At 45.0% G+C, this 24,144-nt stretch overlaps 1 protein-coding gene across 1 annotated transcript in view; it reads right to left on the minus strand.

The window, feature by feature from the left end:
• Znf384 (zinc finger protein 384) overlaps positions 1–24,144 on the minus strand; it is a 31,072-nt gene that overhangs the window by 4,668 nt on the left and 2,260 nt on the right. The window contains 8 exon segments of the mRNA XM_037204134.1: positions 766–948; positions 1,598–1,822; positions 6,846–6,938; positions 7,716–7,893; positions 7,896–8,048; positions 8,248–8,295; positions 8,530–8,767; positions 9,064–9,134. Of these exon segments, the coding sequence (XP_037060029.1) occupies positions 766–948; positions 1,598–1,822; positions 6,846–6,938; positions 7,716–7,893; positions 7,896–8,048; positions 8,248–8,295; positions 8,530–8,767; positions 9,064–9,129 (1,184 nt within the window). The 5' untranslated portion in view covers positions 9,130–9,134.

Below are 24,144 nucleotides of genomic sequence, written 5' to 3' on the forward strand. Positions count from 1 at the left end.
TCTGTGATAAAGCCTCAAATATATGAAGACAGCAAATTCAAGACAGTGTCTGATCACTTTTAGGTAAGAACATCACATCCATAAGAAGCAGGGTGAGATGGCCAATTGCCCAGAGTCTGGACTCCACTTCATCTTGAGATATCACCAAAGGAAACCATCAGCTCTTCTAGTGTCAGACTCCCTTCCCCTAGTAAGGCCACAGTGATGGATCAGATGTGAGCATCCTCTTGATGAAGCAGGCGCTCCTTCAGTTTGCTTTCAGTTCTGTTTCCGTTTGTGCTCTACTCTTGGACTACATTCCTTGGACTCTTGCTTGTTGCTGTGAGGATGATATCCAGGCTGGTGCCAGCTTCTATATGATTATGTCTCCCACTCATAATTAGTGTCTTGAGGGCCAGAAGGTCTTCTGAAATCGAATGTCTCTGCTTAGCACCAAAGAAGAAATCTGTAAGATGTGTGCTTGGTATTTTCAGGGAGGAAAGTGAAGGAGATGGTTGTCTTTGTTCCAAGTTTGTCTCTCTTTAATCAATCAAGAAATACCAAATAATCACTGTGTCTTTTTGAAATGGTTTGTGCTCCAGAAAGGTTCTCTTGGCATCCAGTTCTTTTCTCTCTGTTGCCAGTCATATTCTCCTCCAGCCAGGTCTCACCTCCAGCCAGGTCTCTCCCCCGCCCCCCGCATGCGGGTGGTTGTGTGTGTCCGGGGCGGGGGTTGGGGAGGGCATGCCAGCGGGGCGGGATCAGTAGCCCGCCCCTCTCCCTTACCGTGTGTGCTGCTGGAGGTGGGAGAGCTGGCGGAAGGCCTTCTGGCAGTAGGAACAGTTGTAGGGCTTGGCCCCCGAGTGGATTCGGAGGTGCTGGGCCAGGTAGGAGGTGTTGGCGAAGGTCTTGGAGCAGTGCGGGCACTTGTGGGGCTTGATGGTCTCCGTGTGCATCTTGGAGTGAATCCTGCCGGAGAGGAGAGGAGGGAAGGGGGGAGGAGGAAGCAGTTCGACACCACGGGCTCAGCTCTCTGCTGGGTGAAATGATGTTGCTTGACGGATGAGAGCACCCCCTCCTCCCTCCTCCCAATCAAGCTCCGGCTGGAGAGGCTAATGAAGAGGACACCCACGTCTAGGTTGTTGCTGACTGCAAGTCGGTGGCTAGAATGGCAGTGAGATGATGAAGAGCTGCAACCCACGGCTCTTGGTGACCTTACAGTATTCAGTCTTGTCAACCCTGGGCCTCTTCCTAAGGTTGCACACTCACCACAGTTACCCTGTTTCCAAATAGCAATTTGAACATAGGCCAATACCGCCTGTTCCCCATGGACCTGAAGTTGAATGCACACCATGGCTCTGAACTGAAGCATATAGTAAAAGCAGGGTCTGCTCTGTAGAAGATTTCCAAACAGACACAGAGAGAAACCACAAAAATTGTTCCAGAGTTGGGGACCGGAAATCACAATTTTCAAGGCCCCCCACACTGCTAGGATACACAGTTTAATTTTCAGACAGTAACAAAAGACTAAGATTTCAAAAGGCAAAGGAGAGAAGAGCTGGCACAGGCCACATGGCCTGGGGGGTTTATGGCCAGGCAGGGGTGAGAGCAGCCTTACCGGGTGTGCTGCTGCAGGTGGGAGAGCTGGCGGAAGGATTTCTCACAAAAGTTACAACTGTAGGGCTTGGCCCCCGAGTGGATTCGGATGTGCTGGGCCAGGTAGGAGCTGTTGGCGAAGGTCTTGGAGCAGTGCGGGCACTTGTGGGGCTTGGTCTCGGTGTGTGACTTGGAGTGGATCTGCATCTCCGACTTTGAGTAGAAGGTCAGTGAGCACATCCGGCACCTGGCCAAGCAAGGGCGATATTAGAGCCTTCAACCAGGAGCTGCTGCTGGGCCTCACGCCTGCCGAGAGAAGCCCGTCTAACCGACCCCATCTCCTGTGCCAACTACATGGTGAGGCTTGTAGCTTTTTCTTTTCAAAGAAAGGGTCTCATGCAGCTCAGGCTGGCCTTGAACTCATTATGTAGCTCAGGCTGGCCTTGAACTCATGACCCTCTTATTTCTTACCTCCCAAATGCTGGGATTATAGCTATGTTTCATCATGGCCAGCTTCTTATTTCTCTTTATTGCCTAAGTTAACACAGTGTCAAGCACTCAAAAATACCCAATAAATGCTTAATAAATGACTAGATACCCTAAGTGTACAAAAATAAGCATTCAACCCTGGTAAGACAGGTAAATATTATGATCTGGGTGAATACAGAGCAGTGGTTCTCAACCTTCCTAATACTGTGACCCTTTAATGCAGTTCCTCCTGATGTGGTGTCCTCCAACCACACAATCATCTCATTGCTACTTCATAACTAATTTTGCTACTGCTATGAATTGTAAATATGTTTTCCAATGGTTTTAGGCAACCCCTGTGAAAGGGTTGTTTGACACCCCAAAAGGGGACATGACCCACAGGTTGAGAACCACTGATAGAGATTTTTATTGGGCTAGCCTAGTTAAAGTTTCAAACTTCTCGAGGTAACTCCCATTCTTAGCTTCTCCATGTTTATCTGTCTCCTATTTAATAATGAAGAAAAATTGATCAGATTAAGATCTTCCATCTCCAGACAGTTGTCTTCTCAGTGACTTTCCCTACTTCCTTTTTGTAGTGACGGCTGAAGAGATGGAGATGGAAAGTACCAGAATTGTTTGGAGGGGCTTTCCCAACCCATATCTGATCTCTACCCCATAGCTGATGTTCCATTAATCACCTGTCCTTGCTCCCAGTCTCAAGCCAATCAAATCAGACCCACTTTTGAAACAAGCCAAGGTAACGGTTAGTAGATTATAATCCTTAAATCGTAACAAGAAAAAAGAATTGAAAAGTAATGATACTCTATGCTAAACCTTTCCTTTTTCTTAGCACATGAAGCCAATGCTGGCACTCCTGGGTTAAATGAACAGCACCTGAATATACTTTTCCTGGTCACCTGAATCAGTGGATCCTTCCTGTTCTGACACTACACAATATCAAATAAGGAGGTCTCTCTGAAAGTTAAGCCATATCCTCTTAGACTTTATTGAGTACAAGCTTTTTATACATGAGTTAGAAACAGCTTGCCAGGGTACACTGTGAGTTAGCAGAAAGGGAAGTGGTCTGGAAGCCAGGCCACTGGGGTAAGCTGCTCTCTTCTCCACCTTATCTTTGTAAACTGGGCATCAAAGGGTAGGGGATGATGATTCTTGCGTTCTTTTCAGAAGAATTTTTTGAAAATAGCTGTGATCAAGACTAGAACAAATTCCCTCTGAGAAAATGGTATCACTGTTGTGGTCTCTGTATTAATGCTTTCACTAAGATCCTAGTGACTGATAACCAATTTTCAAAGTCTGAAGAAAACTTTGACTACCAATTTATCAGTCATTGGCTATCGACTGAGACACCCAAACACTGCAGGAAAGATCAGCATGGTCCAAAGTAAACAGTCAATGGGAGTCCAGATACTCGGGCTCTAGTCCAACAGAGTCAGTTGCAGTTTGCCCGTTAACCTACATCTCAATATTCTGCTCTTTAAAACGATACTCACTTTTGCCTCTAGAAGGGCCAGCAAGCACCCAGGACAACCAAAAGTAAGCTAAATGTTCTTTATTAATAAAATGCCATTATTGCCAACAGTCTCAGTTTGGATGGGTGAGCCGATGATGATACAAGTATTTTACAAAGATAAGGTTAGCAACTGGACATAATGCCACTTATAGGACACTGAACTAAAGTTACAAAATAAGTTCCTTAGATAACTAAAATTTCTCAGTTCAGGTATAACATGTTCATTGCTTAAAAAATGTTTTAAAGTGCTGGGGCATGAACCCAGGCCTTGCCACACACCAGGAAGTACTCTACTACAGAACTGTATCCTCAGCCCCAACACACTGGAATTCAAATAGTAAATTTAATCCATACATTTTAATTCAAACCCCATCACCCCTGAAGTGTAAGTCAATTATGAAAAAGAAAATAGTCCTAGCACTCGGGAGTCTAAGGCAGGCCTGCGATGGGCTTGTATTCCAGTTTGGGCTACAGTGAGAGACTCTGTGTTAAGGAGCCAGAAAAAAACAAATCTTCAAAGCTTTAATTAGAGAAGACTGAAAAACTAACTCAAACTAGACTGACAAACTGGCTGCAATGGCACATGCCTGTGATCCCAGCACTTGAGGAACAATCGAGTTCAAGGCCAGCCTGTCTCAAAACAAAACAAAGCACTGGCAACAGAACAACAAGTCTACACGGATTCATCAGGGTATGATGCCAACGCCAACGGTCAGATGGCCAGCATGAGGCCCAGAACTGCTGCTCGACTCTGACAGGGACTGCGGTAGGCCCTTTAAAGCACCTTTGTTTCTACTCAAAATAACCTGGCAGGTATTCTCCTAATCCTGTAAAAAGGAACCCCAACATTCCAAAAACCATTTGTCAAAGGGCAAGCTATCACTGTAATACCACAAACTGAGCTAACCCCATAGTCCTGGCACTAGAAGTATTCCCGCAGAGGCTGACTGACTGACTAACTGCCGGGTGAAGGCACTGATCTCAGGTGACCATTGAAGCATAGGCTGGTGCCTCCCTAATACAAACCAAAACTTTCTAAGCACTGACATCACACCACAAGTGGCAAATTCGACATGTTACTTCATGGTACAGAAGGAAGTCAAAGCACAGGCTCCCTAAAAATACTATGTAGAATTACCTTTAGGCTACCTATATAAAGTATATTTGAAACAAATTAATGCCTTTCTTTTATTGAAAGCTTGGATACAATTGTATTAAAGTTCAAAAGAAAAACTGCAGAGAAGGCAAGCTGTAAAGTCTGGCAGATGCCTGAAGGAGGGAGATGGAAAAGAAAGCCATGCCTTTTTGAGTTAGGCATGAAGGTTCAGCCACAGGACGGCCCAGCAGTTACATGAGTTGGACAAACCAGACAAAGTGTGAGAAAGTCCAGAGTGTTAAGGAGAGCACCGCTAAGTTTGAGCCACTCACTGTCTGGAGAGGGGAAGTTACACCTTCCTGAGTCAGGACTAAGACAGGCTGCCAGACCCAACAGTCTCACAGAGCACCACAGCAACTGACTCTGTTTTTGGTTTGAGAGGCTATATAGACCAGGATGGCACTGAACTCCTGATCCTCCTGCCTCAGCCTCCTGAGTACTGAGATTGCTGGTGTCACCACATCCAGCTTAACAAATTTCCATGATCAGATTTGGGCCCAATCCCCAAGGTATCTCATTATATATGTGCAAATATTCCAAAATTTGAAAAAAAGCCAAATTCTCAACCACTTTTGGACAGGGAATATTTAACCTGTATTTTAAAACTCTGGAAGCCCTAAGAAGTCAAATAAGTCCTTTACTGTAGGGTACTGGGTGGTTAGGAATCTGATTCAGGTTGCTGTGGCAGTGGGAAGGCAAAGCTAACACCAAACATCATTTAGTCCATTACTTCAATGGACACCATGTGTACCAGACACAGTAAGAATGGTAGGCAATACAATGGCCTGGGATTCAATAATCACTTTGAATTATTATCCCAGCCTTTTCTTTCTAAGATGCTGACAACAATTTAAATGTGCAGATTTCCCCTCAAAATACTTTCATACAATAGATCAATCTGACTGACCTTCCCATTCATTTCATAGATGAGAACAAAGCCTTTGAGCTAAGCTGACTTGTCCATAGCACCTAATTCCTCCAATACCCAGTCATGCTACTGACAACCGGGACAGAAGGAGTTCACATACACAGGCACCAAAACCAGGACTCTGTTTTTGTTTGAGACAGGGTTTCTCTGTGCAGCCCTGGCTGTCCTGGAACTCACTCTGTAGGCCAGGCTGGGCTTGAACTCACAGAGATCCACCCACCTCTGTCTCCCGAGTGCTGGGACTAAAGGCGTGCATTGCCACCACCGCCCAGCTTCAGGATTATTTTTTAAGTTCAATTGCACAATAAGAAAGAAAGCCAGAATTCTTTGTGATTTGGAAGATTCCTTTGGACTTTAGAATTTTAAGTTTCTGAAGGAACATTTTTCAACTAGGATATAATTAGTCACAGAACAATTTCAGGGTTCCCTTTAATCAAGTGTGGAGGCTTTCAAGAATTTCAAAAACACTGAAGGTAGAAGGTCCTAGAAGGCTTCCTTCCAACTGTGTATTCACAATTCTTTATACATATACATGTATATATTCATACATAGTTGGGAAATTCAGAATAATTTTAGTGTGGAGAGAAAAATGAACTGGCAGAATTGAGGGTCCTAGTCAACCAGAAGGGTTGCCTCCACTACTTCAACATGTCATATAAATGCATCTCATGTCACAATGACCTCACTATTTAAGCAAATACATTAAAAAAAAAAAAAAAAAATTCCAGGTATCTACACAATCAAGTTAAAAGGGATTTTCATTTCAACTGATATAATAAAAGAATGCCTTTAAATGAATCAAACTTGTCAGGTACCTTTATAATATGGTATGATGTAAACATTTTCCAGGAACACTTATTGTATAAAGTGGGGTACACCTGTAATAATAAAGCTACAATGAACTTCTGAATTACAGCTGGAATTCTGCAGTGCTCAATAGATTCTGCATAGCAACACCGCCCTCTTTTTCACGTAGAAAGAGGTATTTAAACAGTGTCCTTGTGGATACTCTCCATAGAACTATACAATTCAAGTAAATAATGCTAAGTAATGATTAGCTCTCATCTTTCTGAACTTCCCAACATTTTAAAGATTATCTATACTCCCAACAAATGGGAGGCATACAAAGAATTCTCCCCATTTTACAGATGAGGAAACTGAGGCGCAGAGAGGGGAAAAGGACTTGCCCAGGGTCACACAGCAAGTTCGTGGTGGAGCCGGGAACTGAATCCATGAGCCCAAGGCTCTGTCCATTTCCTGTGCCGCAGTTCCCTTCGCTCCTAAAATGGGAACAACATTGCCCATCTCGGTACACTAAGGACAGAACCAGTCTCCCAGCCATGCATATCTGCCCCTGTCTATATATGTCAAAGCTGTGATAAACAACCCATTGTGCCATTGGGACCAAGTCTCCAAAACCCACTAGGGACCCTGACAGCTCTTAATGAGATTCAAGTTGTTTCAACGTTCAAAGAGCAAGGACTTCTCTGTACACAGTGCCACATGCAAATATGCATATGCTCTTTTGGAGGGGACAACGGGAGAGAAAGTGGAGGATCAAAATGACTTCCGTGAATTGGAGAGTGAGCAAACAAGTCATTTTATAAGAATACTATTCCTCCCATCCCAACCATGCAGGGGCTAATGGACTCAGTGCTCAACACAGCCCAAGAGCTGGCGGATGGCACAGGGTTAGCTAGGGTGCTTACCAGAAAGATTTCTTGAAAATAAGACACAGAAAGGAAAAAAGGGAGCTGCAGACACTGGAGCCCAGTCTGAAGCTTTATTACAAGAGAGAAACTCTCCTGTCACTCAAAAATCACTTAAGGAGCATGGCAAGCTGAGTTCTCAAAGGGGCAGTGGAACGAGGGGTCTACCAGCTGCGAGGGCCGCAGCTGCACCTTCCTATCAAAGCACAGGGCACCTGGACATGCAAGTGGCGCTCAGGTGGACAGCTGCTGAGAGCAGAGCCCGACTTGGGGCAGGACCCAAAGAAGATAGGGGAGGCTCGAAACAGTGACCCTCAAACCCATCGTGCCCCTGGCTTTGAGTCCTACCTGTAAGTCTTGCCATCTTTCTGATGGTCATCGTCATCGGGGGCAAGGACGTAAGGGTCATTCATCTCAGGAAGCCCTGATTCCAGCATCCGCTTCTTCTTGCGGCCCCGAGGAGGTTTAGGAGGAGCCACATTGCCACCTCCACCACCACCTCCGCCTCCTTCCTCAGTTAGGGTGATGCTACCTTCTTGGAGAGGTCAGGGACCACCTGCAGGGCTTGTGAGCCAGGGGGAAGAGCTGAGACAATCATGGGAGCCGAAATAGGGAAGGTCTGAGCTGATGAGGCTGTGGTCACAAGAGAGCCTGAGGGGGATGTGATTACCAAACCAGGACCTAGGATTGGCAGAAAAAGGAGATGGGGTTATGCTGTTCACCTCTGACCTAATCTATTTCATTTCCCCCAGATAGTTGTCTAATTAACCCCTCACCACCACCCTCCAGCCCACTTCGACACAGGAACTCCCAAACCCTGTACAGAACAATGGTTTCCTAGCCCCGTCCCCAGCCCCCCCCCGGTAACAGTGAGATTTACCCCTTGATTGACTCCCTTCTCTTCTCCACCTCTGAGAACAGGAGACTCCTTGATTCAGAGAAGGAAAGAATGTCACCTCCTCAAAGGCAGGGACCGCATCTTCTACTTCTTTGTATCCCCCACAATGCCTAGCACATTGCTAGGTACACAGTAGGCACTTAATAAAAATCTGATTGAGGAATTAAACACATCCCCACTCCCCATGTCCTCAGAGCCCTCCAGACTGGGGTACTGATCAGGAGAGATCAACACCTCAGATTGGAGAGAAGCAAGGGCGCTTACCTGCAGTCATCAGTCCTGTGGACGGTACAGGGACCACAGTAATGTTCTGGGTAACAGATGCCTGACTGTGGGGGGTCAGCTGTTCTGACTTGGACTCTGTGTCCATGCTAATGCCCGAGGACAGGGACACTGAGGCAGGCACTGTCAGCAAAGTGGGGTAGTGAGGTGGCGCCAGTCCACAGCCCTTTTCTGGCAATAGCTGATCCTTCATCTTGTTGATGAACATTGTGTTTTCAATCTAAAAGAAAAAGAGGGGAAGAGGAGTATCCTCTTCAGACTGAGCAAGCCTGATTTTTGTCTGCTCCATAAGGACGTTCCATTGTCTTCTCCTTGGAGATCAAGGAACAAGGAGTTGATTATCTGTTTCTGGACAGGAGCCAGACCCAAACACTAAGGAACTCTCAGTGATAATGGACTCAGTGAAACAAGGTGTGTCTTACTTTGCTTCAGCCTCCACACAGTAGGAACACCATGAAGAACTCACTCCTCAGAGCGGAAATGAATACTGGGGAGAATAAAGCAAATACCACTTACCTGCCCTGAGACTGTGGGGATAGAAGGCCAGAAGTACGGGTTAGAATTGAAGTGAGACTCTTCCATTCTACCTGAAAAGAGACAGAGCACCACATCACACCTGGAATTAACTACTGAATGCTAGGAATGGAGCAGAGTAGTTGATGGAATTCTGGTGTCTAGCCCCTGACCACACAGTTGGGAATTAAGTCCTGATCTCAATGTCTAGACCAGACAAAGTGGCGCTGGGCTGTAATCTCAGCATTCAGGAAGCTAGAGGCTAAGGCCAGTGTGGACTACTTACTGAAACTCTCTAAAAATAACAGATGAATAGGAACAACCACCGAGCAGTATAGCCCACCCCAAAACACAATTTTTAGTGTTTATGACAAAATTTATGTACATCTCATTGAGTCATAAAATGTTTGCCAAACTTCAAGAAACCAGAATTGGTATTTCACTTTGAAGAGAAATGAAGTTATAGAAAAGAGATGTACCTATGGCCACACACAGCAAATCATTCAAAGCTTGAAAACAGCCGTGTTATCATTAATTGTTCCCCCTTTCATTACTTATATCCATTTTCCTTGAAAAAAAGTTTTTTGTTTTTTTTTTTTCAGATTTCCAATCAACACATGTATGAACTGCAATTCTACACAGCTTGAAAAGATTTCAATCTGGCAGGAACCTGAACAACTCAACAGCTCAAGCTGGCCTCCAAATGGTGATCCTCCTCCTTCAGCCTCCTGTCTATCTAGGATTATAGAATGCACCACCATACCTGGCCTAGAATCAGTCTTTGGGTATTAGGTGATACCTGGAGCAATACCACACAAATCTCACCAAGACTAAAGAACAGGGTATCTCATTGGGTTATATACATGATGGGCTGGGCAGAAAGAACCAAGGAATTAAGAATTACCAGTCTAGGCCGGGTGGTGGTGGCGCACGCCTTTAATCCCAGCACTCGGGAGGCAGAGCCAGGCGGATCTCTGTGAGTTCGAGGCCAGCCTGGGCTACCAAGTGAGCTCCAGGAAAGGCGCAAAGCTACGCAGAGAAACCCTGTCTCGAAAAACCAAAAAAAAAAAAAAAAAAAAAAAAAAAAAGAATTACCAGTCTAAAAAAATAAAACTGTAACGGATTGTGTATATGTGCAGGTGCCCTTGGAGGCCAGAAGAGAGAAGTGGACCCCTGGAGTTGGAGTTCTAGGTGGTTGGGAACTGAACTGGATCCACAGGAAGAGAAAAACAGCACTCTTCAAACAGATTACCAGTTTTAAAAAGGAGTTCTGGCCAGGTGTGGTGTGTGCATGTGTGTGTGTGTGCGCATGTGTATGATGAGTTGGGGTGTCTTCTTTGATCACTCTCCACCATATAAATTGAGACAGGGTCTCTTACTGAACCCAGATCTACTCCTTTTGACAGTCTGGCTACCTAGGCAGTCCCTGACTCCAGTTCATGAGTGCTACGGTTACAGGTAGGCCAGCACCCACCTGCAATTTTTGTGGGTTTTGGAGATCCACACTCAGCTCTTCATGCTTGCTAAGCCATCTCTCCAACCCTCTTGACTTTTCATTTTATTCTTTTATTATTTATTATCTATTATTTATTTTTCCTTTCCTAAGAAAGAGTCTCTGTGTAGTCCCAGATGTCCTGGAGCTCACTCTGTAGCCCAGGCTGGCCTCAACTCACAGATCTGCCTGCTTCTGCCTCCCGACTGCTGGGATCGAAGGAATGGAGACACACACGGACACACACACACACACACAGGGGTGAGGTGGGGGGATGGTTAATGGACTGGAGCAGTGGCTCAGTGGTCATGAGTGCTTCTTGCTCAATCCTGAGGACTGGAATTTGGATCCTAGCACTCAGGCAGTTTGCAAATGACTGTAATTCCAGCTCCAAGAGACCCAATGTCATCTTCTTGCATTGGTGGGCACTTGCACACACAATTTATTTTTCTCCCTCAAGACAAGGTTTCTCTATGTAACAGCTCGGGATGTTCTAGAACTTTGACATCGTCCCCCTCAAAATTAAAGTAGAAAAAACAAAGTAAAGCAACCACAATTTAGTTCAAAATCTATTTTCCTAATCTGATCACCTCACTCTGGAAGGCTTCATTGGCAGTATGCTTGGTTAAGGGCAGCTGCCTAGACCAGTAAAGACCCTCCAAGAAGGCAGGTAAGGAGTGTGAGGCTGGAGGGGTGGCTTAGCACCTGTCTGGTATGTGTGAGGCCCTGGGTTTGGTTCCCCTACACAGAGGAGGTAGGGACACAAAGAACGGTGGCGGGCCACAGTGACGGCTCTGCAGGGAAGGGAACCCAGTTTCCCACCCACTACCCTCTTTGGTTTCTTGAGACAGGGTTTCTCTGTGAAACAGTCCTGGCTGTCCTGGAGCTCACTCTGTAGACCAGGCTGGCCTTGAACTCACAGAGATCCTCCTGCCTCTGCCTCCTAAGTTGCTGGGATTAGTGGCATGAGCCACCACCACCCGGCAGGACCTAGTTTGATCACTGGAGCCCATGTAAAGTGGAAGGAGAGACCTGATGACACAAAAGTTATATGCTGAATGACCTACCTAAACACACACACACACACACACACACACACACACACACACACACACACCATGGTATGCATGCACAGGCATACACATGTATACAATAATAATTGGGCTGCTTGTGGAAACATCTTTAATCCAAGTGCTCAGGAGGTAGAAGCAGACAAACCTCTGTTGAGTTCCAAGCTAGCCTGGCCTATGTGAACAGTTGCAGGCCAGCTGGTGCTACACAGTGAGACCATATGTAAAAATTAATAACTAATAAGAATAGTGGAATAGAAAAAGGAACAGCAGGAATACACGCTGCCACCGAAGAATAAATTTTTTAAAGAGAAGGAAATGTCAATTACTTTAATTACATGTTAGAATCCATGTATCAAATTATCACATTGTCCTCCATAAATATGGCCAATTAGCAAGTATCAACTAAAAAACACCAACGCTGGGCAGTGGTGGTACACACCTTTAATCCCAGCAACTCAAGAGACAGAGGCAGGCAGAGCTCTGTGAGTTCAAGGCCAGCTTGGTCTACAGCGTGAGCTCCAGGACAGGACTGTTTCACAGAGAAACACCACTAACAACAAAAGACACTGTGCCGAGTCAAGAGCAGCCAGCCAGCTTCCAGGAAATGAAGGGCTGTGAGCACAAGTGAAGCTACTTCCAGGAGGACGGATGCACTGGGGCTGACGGCAGACACCAGCCTAGAGAGACAGAGAAGCCAGCAGGCCGACTCCAGAGTGGGAAACACTTCCAACAAACAGGTCCAGGCAGGAAAAACAATTTTTTCCCTTTGGGACGGGATCTCCACGTAACCCTGGCTGATCTGAAACCTGAGATGTACGTAAGGTTGGCCTAGAGCTCACAAAGATTTACCTGCCTCTGCTTCGAGTGTTGGAATTAAAGGTGTGTGTCATCATCCCCAGCTTTCTCTAATTTTTAAAAATTTTAAATTTTATTTTTATTTTATGTGTATAAATACTCACTTGAATATATGTCTGCATCATGTGCATGCAGTGACCTCAGAGGCCAATCCCCTTGGGACTAGAGTTACAGATGATTTGAAGCTGCCATAGGGATGCTGGAAATCAAACCCAGGTCCTCTAGAAAAGCCAGTGCTCTCTCTCCCTCCACCCCCACCCCCTTTTATTTTTTTACGAGACAGGGACAGGGTTTTTCTGTGTAGTTTTTAGTTTTGGTGCCTGTCCTAGCCTCGAACTCACAGAGATCCACCTGGCTCTGCCTCCCAAATACTGGATTAAAGGCGTGTGCAACCACCGCTTTTAAGGAAAGTGAGAGGGGTCACGTGGGTCCTTTTTTTTTTTTTAGCCTGGTGTGATCAGAAACCAGATGGCCTGGGAATTGAACCCGTGTCTTCTGGAACATCAGTCAGTGCTCTTAACTGCTGGGCCATCTCTCTAGTCCCTTTTCTCTTTTAACCACCCCTTCCCCCCAACTCCAGACAGGGTTTCTCTGTGTAGCTGTGGAGCCTGCCTATCCTGGAACTCACTCTGTAGACCAGGCTGGCCTTGAACTCAGAGAGATCCACCTGCCTCTGCCTCCTTAGTGCTGGGATTAAAGGCACACGCCACCACCGCCCAGCTCCCTTTTCAACTTTTAATTAAAAAACAATAAAACAAAACAAAACTCCAAGACAGGTCTGGAACTCACAGCAATCTTCCTGTCTGAGCATCCTGAGAGCTAGAATTAACAGACATGAGCCACCATGACTGGCTATCTGTTCTAGTAGACAGGGTCCTCAACTTTCCTACACTTACTACTGTCTTCGTGTTTACACTGTGTGAATCCAGGCATACACATGCCATGGTACACATGTGGAGGCCAGAGACAACTTGTGAGTCAGTCCTCTCCTACCTGGTGGGTTACAGGAATTGAACACTGGCCATCAGGTTTGGTAGCCAGTGCTTTTGCTCTCTAAGTTATCTTGCCAACTTCAGAATTTCTTAAAATCTACAAAAGGATGAAACGTATTTCAGCCAAGGACAGGAATGTACCAAATCTGTGGCTTTGACAGCTTCACATAAGTAAGGGTCAATACCAAATGAGCAATGCCAGCCAAATCCTAGTCCTGAGTTACAAAAGTCACTCTAGGTATCCCCAGGGGATTGGTTCCAAAGCCCCTTCCCAATGGATACCAAAAGTACATGTTCAAGTCCCTTTAAACTACTGAAGTGCACATGCTCAATCACATCCATGGCACATGTATGAAGGTTAGAGGGGTTCTTAGCGAAGTCACTGCTTTCCTTTCAAGACAAGGATGCTGGGATTGAACTCAAGCTGTCAGGCTTGGCAGCAAGCACCTCTACACCCAACGAGGCATCCTTTTATATAATGACAGAGCGGGCAAGAAAAATAAATGTCCCACATCTCTGACCTCCGCATGTATACTGTGGCATGCACATGCCACTGCACACTATCACACACCCACAAAACCAACAAATGTTATGACATGTATTGGTAACCTCACATATGCTTCCCAAAAGTAATATGAATGCTACACACACAGTTGTTGTACCATATTCTTTAGGAAACAGTCTAACGCTTCTTCATGTTCAGAAAACAGTCATCTCAGGCACACCCACACAGCACACCAGCAATGGTGTAACATTTCCTAGTGAATCTATACATCTGGGAGCCAGCTGAACAGTAAGACTGTGAGATTCTTTTGATGCTAACCTAGATGAACCTGACCTTTTATATAAAGGAGTTCCAGGACCTCCTAAGGCAACAGAAACAATCTGATTACAGTTTAAGGGGATCCAATCTGGCTAAACTTTTGGGGGGCAGTGATCACATATTCTACATTGATGTTGTCCCACTGCCCTTGACATCACGCAAATGTTATTTTGTACTGAATTGAATATAGTGGGCTCTATATGTATAAATTTTCAAAAAGATGCTAGAAGCTCAAATGTCAACCATAACCTCTGTCTTTCTCCTCTTCCACTGAAGAAAAAGAAAATAGAAGACACGTCATTGGGCAAGGTTTCGCACACTTTTGATCCCAGCACTCAGGAGGCAGAGGCAAGTGGGATCTCTGAGTTCAAGGACAGCCAGGGCTACACAGAGAAACCCTGTCTCGAAACAAAAAACTAAACAAGCCAAGAATGGTGAGGGGCAAAGGGAGTGAAGTAGAGAATTCAGCTGCAGAATAAAAGGGAGGTCTAATTTTTTTTTTAATTTCTCCCTAAAGAATAAAAGAAGCAAATGTATTATAGATATGAAAAATTCACAAGAGAAGTCCCAAACTAACAATGTCCCCATAAAGCAAAGGAGAACACAAAGCTTACACCCATTCCTATTTTCCTTGGAGAGAACTCCAAGACTTCCTAAGGGGTTCTGAGACTACTTCAGTTCTGGGAAAGACCCTTCTACAATGTATAAAAGGACAAAAAGGTCTATAGGACCACTACCATAGGCAACTGGAGCTATCTCCCACTGCCACACAAAGTCATGTAGATGCAAGCAGCAGCAGCATTGTTTATCATGACCAAGACTGTTAAGAACATTTTTCTTTTTCTTTCTTTCTTTCTTTTTTTTTTTTTTCCTGAGACAGGGTTTCTCTGTGTAGTTTTGGTGCCTGTCCTGGATCTTGCTCTGTAGACTAGGCTGGCCTTGAACTCAGAGAGATTGAGCCACCATGTGGTTGCTGGGAATTGAACTCAGGACCTCTGGAAGAACAGCCAGTGCTCTTAACCGCTGAGCCATCTCTCCAGCCCAGCAAGAATATTTTTAAATGGCATGCTGTGGAATTTATTCCTTTACACTGTGTAAAGATATGTCAAACGATTGGTTTAATAAAAGCTAAACAGCCAATAGCAAGGCAGGAGGTATTAGAAGCAGGGACTTCTGGACAGAGAGGGCTCTGGGAAGAAGAAAGGTGGTGTCACCAGCAGTCACAGAGGGAATAGACATGCAGGAGAGGTAAAAGCCATGAATCACATGGTAACACGTAGATGAACAGAAATGGATTAATTTAAGTTAAAGAGCCAGTGAGTGCCAGGTGGTGCACATCTTTAATCTCAGTATTTGGGAGGCAGAGGCAAGCATATCTCTGAGTTTTAGGCCAGCCTGGTCTACAGAGTGAGTTCCAGGGCAGCCAGGGCTGTTGCACAGAGAAACTCTGCCTCAAAAAAAAAAAAAAAAGATAGTGGGACAAGCTTAGCTAAGGCCAAGCTTTCATAATTAATAATAAGTCTCCATGTTGATTTTTGGGAGCTGGATGCCCAAAGAAAAGTACAGTGCTGTACGCCTATAATCCCAGAACTTGAGAGGCAGAGGCGAATCTCTGGGTTTGAGGCCAGGGTGGTCTACAGAGCGAGTTCCGGGGCAGTCAGGGCTACACAAAGAAACCCCTTCTCAAAGAACAAAACAACAACAAAAAGTATTGCCATCAGTATGTATGTGCGTCTGTGCAACAGTGCACACGGAGAGGCCAGAGGACAGTTCTATGCAGTCAGTTCTCTCCTTCTACCTGACATGGGTTCTGGGAACCAAACTCGGCCTCCAGGCTTGATTGGAAAGTACCTTTACCTGACGGAACCAGTCCTCAAGAAAGGGATAGAGGACCTTACAATGTATACCATTTAATCCTGACAATTCTAGATGGTTGTGAGCCACCATGTAGTTACTGGGAACTGAACTCAGGACATCTGGAAGAGCAGCCAGTGCTCTTAACCTCTAAGCCATCTCTCCAGTCACCTGACAATTCTAAAAAGCATGGATTGTTACTTTGATTTTTGGGGGTATGTGTGTGTGTTTAACAATTTTTTTTCTTTGCTAGGAGTGGTGACACATGCCTTTAATTCTAGCACTCACAAGGCAGAGGCAGGTAGATTTCTATGAGTTCAAAGCCAGCCAGGGCTACAGAGTAAGACCTAACTAAAAATTCTTTATGTTGTGTGTCGAAGTTACATACATAATACCACACATGTGGAGGACAGAGGACAACCTACACAAGTTGGTTCTTCCCTTCCAATGTGTGGTTTCTGGAGGCTAAACTCAAGTTATCAGGATTGGCAGGGCATGCCTTTACCCACTGAGCCAACTGGATGTCCTTGTTTTTGTTTGTTTGTTTTTGAGATAATGTCTCATAAAGCCCAGACTGGCCTCTACTTCCCAAATGCTGCTGGAATTAAAGACATGGATCACCAAACCTAGCTTCTGCTTTTTCAAATAATGAATCTGGAGGACAAGTAACTAAACCAAGGCAGCAGCGAAGAACAGGTTAAGGAAAAGGGCTCTGCTAGGTGGGGCAGTACACTCCTGTGATACCAAACACTTGGGAGGCAGAAACCAGAATCAGGAGTTGCAGATCATCCTCAACTACACAGTAAATTTAAAGTCAATCTGGACTCTAAAAAACCAGTCTCAAAAAAAAAAAAAAAAAAAGCAGTTGAGTGTGTGGCTCATACCTACTATAGTCCCAGTCCCCAGAGGTGAGGGAGTTCAAGGCTGCCATGAGTCAGAGGTCCATGAGGCCCTACCTCTAGCTGAGGTGTTATCATAATGGCTGCTGGAACATGGGGAGCCATTTTTCTTCAGTAAACAGCCCCACATTCATGTTCATGCAATCTTAATTAAACTCAGTGAGCCATAGGAAGAAAAAAGACATGAAGTAGGAACAAAGAAGGGGTCCAAAGGAAAGGGAATAAGAAAGGGTAATGGGGGCTGGAGAGATGGCTCAGGTTAGGAGCACTGGCTGCTCTTCCAGAGGTCCTGAGTTCAATTTCCAGCAACCACATGGTGGCTTACAGCCATTTATAAGAAGATCTGGTGCCCTCTTCTGGCCTGCAGGCAGAACACTGTATACATAATAAATAAATATTTAAAAAAAAAAGGGTAATGGGTGATGAATATGAACAATATATATAACAATATATACTGTCAAAGAAAAAATTACATTAAACAAAACAAAACAGGAAGCAGGGAGTGGTGGCAGAGGCAGGTAGATTTCTGAGCCAGCCTGGTCTACAGAACAAATTCCAAGACAGCCAGGGCTGTTACTCAGAGAAACCCTGTCTGGAAAAACCAACCAACCAACCAACCAACCAACCAACCAACCAACCAACCAACAACCCAAATGCGGAACTAGAGAGCCAGCTCTGTGGTTAAAGCACCTGTTGCTCTTGCCAAGGACTCAGGTTCAATTCTCAGCACCCAGGCATCAGCACATAACCTCCTTTACATCCATAAAGGCTGCTTCCAACATTGCACGTAAATGATTCACATCCATACATAGAGGCAAAACACTAATACACATAAAACAAATCTTGAAAATACATGTGGAAGCACAAGCGCAGATGTGCATGCACACGCACACACAGTAAACAGGCCCATAATCCCAGCACTCTATAGAAAAGGAAGACTGCATAAATTCAAGGCCGACCAGGCCTACATACTGAGACAATGTATCCAAAAGAAGGGAGAGATTCTGGTAGAAACAAAGACCATACAAATGAAGTAACACACTAGGAATGTGAATTGATCCAGGCACTTAAATTTAAAAATGGGGGGGGGAGGATAGCTCAGTTGTCAAAGTGCTTGTCACACAGCCTGAAGACTTGAGTTCAATCCCCAGAACCACACAGTGGAAGGACAGAACAGACTCCCACTATTTATCCACTGTCCTCCACATATGTAACACACACACACACACACACACACACACGTTAGCAAGTGTGACCTGAGAGTAGCACTTGTCAACCCAAGGCACACAGATTTTAAAATTTTTTATTTGATGTGTTTGAGTGTTTGTCTGCATGTACATCTTTGTACCATGTACATGCTTTGTATCAACACTGAAGACCCTGGAACTGGAGCCACAGATAAGTGTGAATTGCCATGTGGATGCTGGGAATTTAATCTGGGTCCTCTGCAAGAGCAGCAAGTGCTCTTAACTGCAGAGCCCTCTCTCCAGCTCCCCAAACTTAAGGTTGCTTTATGTTTTTGAAACAGGGTTTCTCTATGTAGCCCTGGACGGCCTAGAATTCACTATGTAGACAAGAGTAGCCTTGAACTCATAGAGTTCCACCTGCCTCTGCCTCCTAAGTGCCGGGATTAAAGGTGTGATCAAAAACAAAAAATAGTTTTTGATAGCACCAAACTGACATTCAGTTTAAGATCATATTCTCATGAAACTTCACTTATATATTCACTTATATATATTCCAATATAACTTATTTTGGAATGGAGTATGAATAAAAAGGCCAATCTTACCCAAGTGTGATGGTACACACCTATATGCACAGTACTTGTGGGAGGCAGAGACAGGGGGATCGGGAGTTCAAGGCCATCCTTCTCCTTTGCTACATAGAGTATTCAAGGCCAGTCTGGGATACATGAGACCTCCGTCTCAAAAAAACAAACAGCCAAAGACTAGCAAGATGGCTCAGCAGGTAAGGGCACTTGCTGCCATGCCTGACAATCTAAGTTTGGCCCCTTATTCCTACAAGGTAAAACGTGAGAACTGGCAACTACAAATTGTCCTCTGATCTTTGCACACGCACAGCAGCACACTCAGGCACACACACACACATACAATAATGAAATGTTAAAACAAACCTGCCAGGCAGTGCTGGTACACACCTTTAATCTCAGCACTTAGGAGGCAGAGGCAGGCAGATTTCAGTGAGTTCAAGGCCAGCCTGGTCTACAGAGTGAGTTCCATGACAGCCAAGGCTGTTACACAGAGAAACTCTGTCTCAAAAAAAAAAAAAAAAAAACCAATAAAACAAATCCATACAACCTATAATCCGGCATGGATGGCACAAGCAAGCGACATGAAGCACGCTCTATTCCCACTGACATGCCTGCTGCTTCCAAGCATGCACCTAGTCTCATGGTATGCACCTATGGTCAGTCGACCTGAGGTAGAGAAAAAGAACCTGGTTTACTGATGGTTCTATATTCTATGCAGGGACAGAGAAGTAGACAGCTGCAGTATTATAACCCCTTTCTGAGACAACCCGGAAAGACACAGGTAAGAGGTAAAGGGGAGTCTTCACTGTGGGTAGAACACATGGTCATGGACTGTAGCCAATGGAGTAGTGAATGGTCAGGAACTTGGAAAGAGCATGATGAGAAAAACATCTGGGAGAAAAAGCATGTGAGTAGATCTCTCCAAATAAGTGAAGGATATGAAGATACTTGTGTCTCATGTAAGTGTTCATCAAAAGGTGACTTCGGGAGGAATCCAATAGTCAAGTAGCCAGGATAACCCATTTGGACAGTGAGCCTCCCATACCCCCGTCCCTGTCACGGCCCTATGGGCCTAGGAACAAAGCTGCCATGGTGGCATATGGAAGTTATGCATGGGCTTGACCACATGGACTTCCACTCACTGCTGACCTGACTACAGCTGCGGCACACCCATAGGCGCTATTTCTGGGATTAACAGCCAGCGACCTGGTGGCAGGTTGACTACATCAGACAACTTTCTTCATGAAAAGGAAATGGCTTTGTCCTTACTGTAACAGACAGACACTCAGATAGGAATTCGCCTTTCCTGCTTCTGACAAAAGTACCATCTGTGGAACTACAGAATACCTTGACTGTCGTTATCGTATTCCACATAGCATTGTTTCTGAGCAGGGAACTCACTTCACAGCCAGAAAATTGTGACAGTGGGCCCATGTTCATGGAATCCACTGGTCTACCATGGTCCCCACCATGCCAAAGCAGCTGGCCTGATCATATGGTAGAACGGCCTTTTGGAGACACTGTTAAGCACCAATTAGGAGGCTAATTAGGTAGAAACAAGAAAAGTTCAGAGTTGAGGGCAAGAAAGGCAGCTTGTAAGATGGCTTCATGATTAGGAGTGCATACTGAGCCTGGCACGGTGGCGCACGCCTTTAATCCCAGGCCTTTAATCCCAGCGCTTGGGAGGCAGAGGCAGGCGGATCTTAGTGAGTTCAAGGCCAGCCTGGTCTACAAAGTGAGTTCCAGGACAGCCAGGACTGCTACACAGAGAAACACTGTCTTGAAAAAAAAAAGATTGTATACTGCTTTTGCAGAAGATCCAAGTTTGGTTCCTGGCACTCATGGTAGGTGGCTCTGGGAGGATCCAATTCCTCTGGCCTGAGTACTCACATACACATAACCACAAACATACACATAATTCAAAAAAAAAAAAAAAAAAAAGTTCAAGGTCATCCTAGTCTACATAAGCTTGAAGCGAGTCTGGGATACATGAGACCCTATCTCAAAAAAGTAAATTAAAAACAATAATTAAAAACAGGGACACAGCTCAGTTGGCAGAGTCCTTGCAAAGCATGCAGTAGGCCTGAGCTGGGTCCCCATACTATAAACTGGGCGTGGCAGTATACACCTGTAATTCCACAGCTGGGAAATTCCAAGTAGGAGGAACAGAAGGTCAAGGTCATCCTTGATTCTAAACAGCAAGGCCAGCCTGGGATACATGAAACCCTGTCTCACCAGACAGTGGTGGCGGACCCCTTTAATCCCAGCACTCAGGAGGCAAGAGGCAGACGGATCTCTGTGAGTTTGAGCCAGCTTGATCTACAGAGTGAGATCCAGGAAAGGTGCAAAGCTACAAAACAAAACCCCCTATTTTTTAAAGTAACAGAGAGCCAGGGCTGAAGAATGGTTCAGAAACTAAGAGTACTTATTCTCACAGAAGTCTCAGGCCCAGTTCTTAGCACCACACAGAGGTTTGCAACCATCCATATCGCATCTTCTGAAACACCAGGCATGCACACGGTGCAAATACATATATGACGGGCGGTGGTGGCGCACGCCTTTAATCCCAGCACTTGGGAGGCAGAGGCAGGTGGATCTCTGTGAGTTTGAGGCCAGCCTGGGCTACCAAGTGAGTTCCAGGAAAGGCGCAAAGCTACACAGAGAAACCCTGTCTCGAAAAACAAAAACAAAAAACAAAACAAAAAAAAAAAATTCATATACACGAAATAATTTTTTTGTTTGTTTTTTGAGACAGGTTTCTCTCAGTGTAGCCCTGGTTGTCCTAGCACTCACTCTGTAGCCCAGGCTGGTCTCTAGTTCAGAGAGATCCGCCTGCCTCTGCCTCCCAAGTGCTAAGATTAAAGGCATGCACCACCACCGCCTGAAATGGTTTGTAATTAAAAAAAAAAAAAAAAAAATTAAAGTAACAGAGGGCCAGAGAATAATAGCCAAGCATGATAACCTGAGTTCAGTCCCTAGGACTCACAGAGAAGAGTGAATAGACTATGACAAAATATGCTTTGAATTCCCCATGTGCTCTATGACGCATGCCCCTCCCCACAAAAAAAAAAAAAAAGTAATACATTTAAAAAAATAAATAAAACCCTAATCCACCAGTCATCATGGCACAGGCCTTTAATCCCAACACTGGGGAGGCAGAGGCAAGAAGGTCTCTTCTTTTGAGTTCAAGGCCAGCTAGCTGGTCTCCACATTTCCAGCCAAGGATCCATGGTAAGACTGTCTCAAAATAAAGAGACATTTCCAATAAATAGGACAGCCCAAAATCAGGCACTTAAGAACTACTGCTCACAAAGCATAAATAATCAGCTGTAAAATGACATGTAATGCTGTAATTTGTAGGACACAGTAGCTCACACCTATAACGTAAGCACTTGAGAGGCTGAGATTGGAGGACAGTTACGGGAGTAAGAGGCCGGCTCCTGCCCTATAAAGCTCCAGGCCAATCTGGGTACTGAGTGTGACCCTATCTCAAAAACTACAGACAACATGTTTTTGCAGGTGAAAGGTGCTTGCTGCCAAGTCTGATTGATAACCGTAGCTCCATCCCCAGAACATATACGGTGGAAGGAAAGAACCAACTCTTCCAAGTTGTCCTCTGACCTCCACATGTGTGCTGTCTCACATCTGTACACACACAAAAAATAAATGTAAACAACAAAAAGCTATCTACACTATCCTTTTCCTGGTAGGTTATCCTAAATCCATATATCCCTTGACATGAGATCAGCTGCAGAGCCAAGAATGATGGCCATGGCTAAAATACAATGCAAATGGTACCCCAGATGCCACAGCACTCAAATTCTTGTTGGCCTGCTATCTTACCACTCACTTTCTCCCCTTATCTATCACAGAGAAAATCTCCCCAAACTACTCGACATTCTCACAACCTAAAGAAGTCTACTGATACAATGGGGGAAACCATCTCTACACAAAACATCTCTACCAGTGTGTGGTTTTGTTGTTGTTTTTTTTCTCCCCAAGACAAGGTTTCTCTATATAACAGACCTGAATGTCCTGGAACTTGCTCTGTAGACCAGGCTGGCCTCAAACTCAAAGAGATCCTCCTGCCTCTATCTTCTGAGTATTAGGATTAGAGGCGTGTGCCGCCGCCGCCACCACCCAGCATCTGTCTAAAAAAAAGGCTCTACCACTTTTTTTTTTTTTTTTTTTTTTTTTTTTTTTTTTTTTTTTTTTTTTTTGATTTTTCGAGACAGGGTTTCTCTGTGTAGCTTTGCGCCTTTCCTGGAACTCACTTGGTAGCCCAGGCTGGCCTCGAACTCACAGAGATCCACCTGGCTCTGCCTCCCGAGTGCTGGGATTAAAGGCGTGCGCCACCACTGCCCGGCGGCTCTACCACTTTTAATGGTACTGATACATTAAAAAAAAAAAGAAGAAGAAGAAGAAGCCATGCCCCAGCACTCAGGAGGCAGAGGCAGGCATATCTCTTTGAGTTTGAGGCCAGCCTGGTCTACAAAGTGAGTTCCAGGACAACCAGGACTGTTACACAGAGAAAACTTGTCTGAGTACAAAAAATAAACAAAGACTCAGTGTGGTGGGCTAGTGAATCCTTTAATCCCCAGCACTCAGGAGACAGACACAGGAGGATCTTGGTGACTTTAAGTAGTAAAGCCTGGCCTATGTAGTGAGACCTCATCTCAAAAATAAAGATAGACAGACAGATAGACAGACAGCAGAAGAGATGGCTCAATAGTTAAAAGCACTAGATGCTCTTGCCTGGGTTCAAGACCCAGCATCCACATGGCAGCTCAAAACCACCTGTAACTCCAGTTTCAGGAGATTCAGTGCCCTCTTCTGGCCTCCAGAGCCACTGGGCATGCAAGTGGTATAGATACACACAAAGGCAAGACAACCACACACATTAAAAAAAATTAAAGGGAAAAACCCAACAACCCCCCACCCCAAACTATCATGATTAAATTAGCCCTTTCCTTTCCAGTCTCCAATCTCAGTGTGGTGATTGGCTGAGTAGGGCAAAGCTTGCCTAGCATGCATAAAGCCCTGGGTTTGATGCCCAGCACTCACTACACAGACCTGGGTGAGGTCAAACTGCTGACCCCAGCATTGAGGTGGAGACAGAAGGATCACAAGGTCAAGTTCAGGCTTAGCTACAAAGTAAGTTTAAAGTCATCTTGTGCAACATGAGACCCTATCTTTTTTTTTTAGTTTTCTAAGACAGGGTTTCTCTGTGTAGTCCTGGTTGGCACTCTGTAGACCTGGCTGGCCTTGAACTCAAGAGATTCACCTACCTCTGCCTCCTGAGTACTGTAAAGGCGTGTGTCACTA

Source organism: Peromyscus leucopus, chromosome 3 (genome assembly GCF_004664715.2).
Source record: "Peromyscus leucopus breed LL Stock chromosome 3, UCI_PerLeu_2.1, whole genome shotgun sequence".
Classification (NCBI taxonomy): Eukaryota; Metazoa; Chordata; class Mammalia; order Rodentia; family Cricetidae; genus Peromyscus; species Peromyscus leucopus.